Source organism: Phanerochaete carnosa (assembly GCF_000300595.1).
Source record: "Phanerochaete carnosa HHB-10118-sp unplaced genomic scaffold PHACAscaffold_31, whole genome shotgun sequence".
Classification (NCBI taxonomy): Eukaryota; Fungi; Basidiomycota; class Agaricomycetes; order Polyporales; family Phanerochaetaceae; genus Phanerochaete; species Phanerochaete carnosa.
Genome location: NW_006767658.1, coordinates 1 through 2,422, shown reverse-complemented (window position 1 = coordinate 2,422; position 2,422 = coordinate 1). Strand labels below are relative to the sequence as shown.

At 51.7% G+C, this 2,422-nt stretch overlaps 3 protein-coding genes across 3 annotated transcripts; 1 reads left to right on the top strand and 2 right to left on the bottom strand.

Annotated features, from left to right (window-relative positions):
• Positions 1-17: 17 nt before the first annotated feature.
• Positions 18-1,026, bottom strand: PHACADRAFT_214445 (uncharacterized protein). The gene is made up of 4 exons (XM_007402134.1): positions 812-1,026; positions 654-752; positions 436-589; positions 18-376 (listed from the first exon to the last, which is right to left on the bottom strand). The coding sequence occupies exons 1-4, from the start codon at positions 976-978 to the stop codon at positions 47-49; spliced, it is 750 nt and encodes a 249-aa protein (XP_007402196.1). The 5' UTR covers positions 979-1,026; the 3' UTR covers positions 18-46.
• Positions 1,027-1,222: 196 nt separating this feature from the next.
• Positions 1,223-1,860, bottom strand: PHACADRAFT_265720 (uncharacterized protein). The gene is made up of 4 exons (XM_007402133.1): positions 1,758-1,860; positions 1,506-1,707; positions 1,347-1,451; positions 1,223-1,294 (listed from the first exon to the last, which is right to left on the bottom strand). The coding sequence occupies exons 1-4, from the start codon at positions 1,832-1,834 to the stop codon at positions 1,280-1,282; spliced, it is 399 nt and encodes a 132-aa protein (XP_007402195.1). The 5' UTR covers positions 1,835-1,860; the 3' UTR covers positions 1,223-1,279.
• Positions 1,861-2,066: 206 nt separating this feature from the next.
• PHACADRAFT_57407 (uncharacterized protein) lies at positions 2,067-2,234 on the top strand (the record flags this gene model as incomplete). Its single annotated transcript, XM_007402132.1, has 1 exon — positions 2,067-2,234. A coding segment is annotated over one exon (168 nt), but the record flags the coding sequence as incomplete, so codon positions are not given.
• Positions 2,235-2,422: the final 188 nt, after the last annotated feature.

Here is a 2,422-nt window from a genome sequence, read left to right as displayed (position 1 = left end):
ATCTGTTAAGGATACGGCATGATTAGCCGCGTAGGCAAGCACGAAACTATGATGAGAACCGCAATATGCCGAGCTTATGTTTCAACAGCTCCAGATAGGAAGGCAAATATGCGCAAATATAGGGCGGAGGGAAGAATGCAAATTTTGGGCCGTACGAACCATCAATGACCCAGTACCGCTTCCTCTGTATATCTTGGCCTAGCGGTACGAGTTGCAGGTGCTCTTGGCTTTGTGGGTCGGTAGCGGGGGGACGAGAAGGGGTCATCTCCGCCTTTTTATGCTTGTTGTGTACGACACCCCACGCTCTGTCGATGATCTTCTTGATGTCATGACTGTGGCAGAGTTGGAACTCCACGAGCTGACGCAGAACCCTGAGCTGTGGTAGGATACAATAAGCACAGCCAGAACGACAAGAGAGCTCGGATAAGCGCATACTTTGATATCCCATGAAGCACCCCAGAAGCCATTCTCTATACCCTGCAAGGGATCTTCATTTGTCCTCCGTTCGTCATTCCAGAATACTCCCCTTTCCTCCCCCTTGATGTGCTCCTGGATGAGTGAGGCGATAGAGGCAGTAATCACGTCGGAACTGGGGCAGGTCGCAGTGGATTTATTTAGAGACGTGACGAGGAACCGTGCGAACGCATGCTCACCTCAAGTTACGCGTCTGCGGTCGCAAGTTAAGCACAAATCGCGAAAGGATCTGGGTCATGACGGGGTCGATGTCTGTATTCATCAACGACGTCTCAAAACTGCATATTTATAGCAAGTTAGGTGCCGGTAATGCTCAGCAGTGTACTGGGGTACGTACTCCATGGGTGAATCCAGCCCCTCAACCTTGCCTCGCAGTGCAGTGAATCGACATATGAACCCATACACAAACAGAGATTCCCATCTGTCTTTTGGATGCTTCGCGTTTGACGGAGGACATATGTGCCCCTTAGGTTCGTTATCAATGTCTGCCGAGTCTGCCTTCATGTTGTGGTTGAAGAGAGTGGCATGAAAGGAAGAAGCAGGTGAAGCGGTCACGCCTTAAATTGCCCCGACATATCCTTCTCCCGTCACGCTCAACATACAAGAGCAAACAACTCCCGTCTCAGACACGTTGTTTACGCCACTCTGGACTTAGTACAAACTTGCTGCCTGCGCATGGACCATGCGTATACAATGCTGAACCATAAATGCACCCTCGGACACCGTTCACATAGCCCCATGGGGTCATGTTTGGGAAAGCGTATATTGAAATAAGACACAGTGATACAGCGATATGTACGTGACATTAGCCCGGTCCAACCTGCCGTTACCCTCAGAATGCTAAATCTAGCGCGAAATGAAGAGTAGCATACCTTGGGAATGTCGTGGTGTTCACTGAGCGCTTCGAGCTTCGAGTTGAAGTCGCTGACCCTATCCTTGTGGGTCTTGTTGGCAAGTTTCGTGACCTTGTCTGCCAACTAAAAAAAGATAAGTATTGTGAACAATGCAGACAAAGAGGATATGCCACGCACCCGCTTGCGTTGCACCTCCTCGAACCGTTTCTCAGCTGCCGTCTTCCTTTCGCTGCTTACGACCGATGGCGAGGCCCTGCTACTACCTGCAGGTGAGGTCGTCTTGCCTTCCTCTTCCCTCATAACGGCCTCTAGCTCCAGAAGTCGCTGCTTCTCGAACTCGTCATCCTTATCCTTGGCCTTGCTCTTGGACTTTTTCTTCCTGATAAATGGATGAATATGCAACGCCTTTGAGATGTGCTGTCAATATACTTCTTCACAATTCCACCCTCGGCGACCCCTCCCTTGAGCTTGAGGGAGCCAGTGGGGCGAAAGTCATAGTCTGACATCGCCCCGTTAGAGCTGGAGATGAGCGTCGAAATGAGAAGCGAATCTGTCACGACGTCACGGGGCGTCGCGGACCCGACCGCCGTCACGCCAGGTAGGCGCGCCTCCTGGCGAAGTGCTCACTGCGTCCACCACCGCAGTCGGCACAAGGGTTGCTCTTCGAGGCCTCAGCTCACTCTTCCAATTGGTCTTCACACCCTTAGCTCGGCCCCTGACTCACCTCTATTGTCGGGCATGGCTGTCCTCTCGGCCTCACCGCTGCAGCTCGTGCAGTCAATACCACCCGTTACGCGTGCCTTCACGTTTGCTACCATTATCACTTCCCTACTGTTCTACTGGTTCTGGTGGACTGGGGATGAGAACTTTAGCGCACCATACCTCGTATTGGTGCCAGGACAAAGTATATTTTATCCCTGGACGTTCGTGACGTCTGCGTTGGTGGAGACAAGTATCGTCGAGGTGAGTTCTCCCCCTCATGTCCGGAGCCAAGACGCTAAACATCTGCAGCTTCTATTCACATTGCTTACTATCCCGGCATCTCTGAGATATTTGGAACGTCTGTGGGGTGCCGTGGAGACCCTGAAATTCAT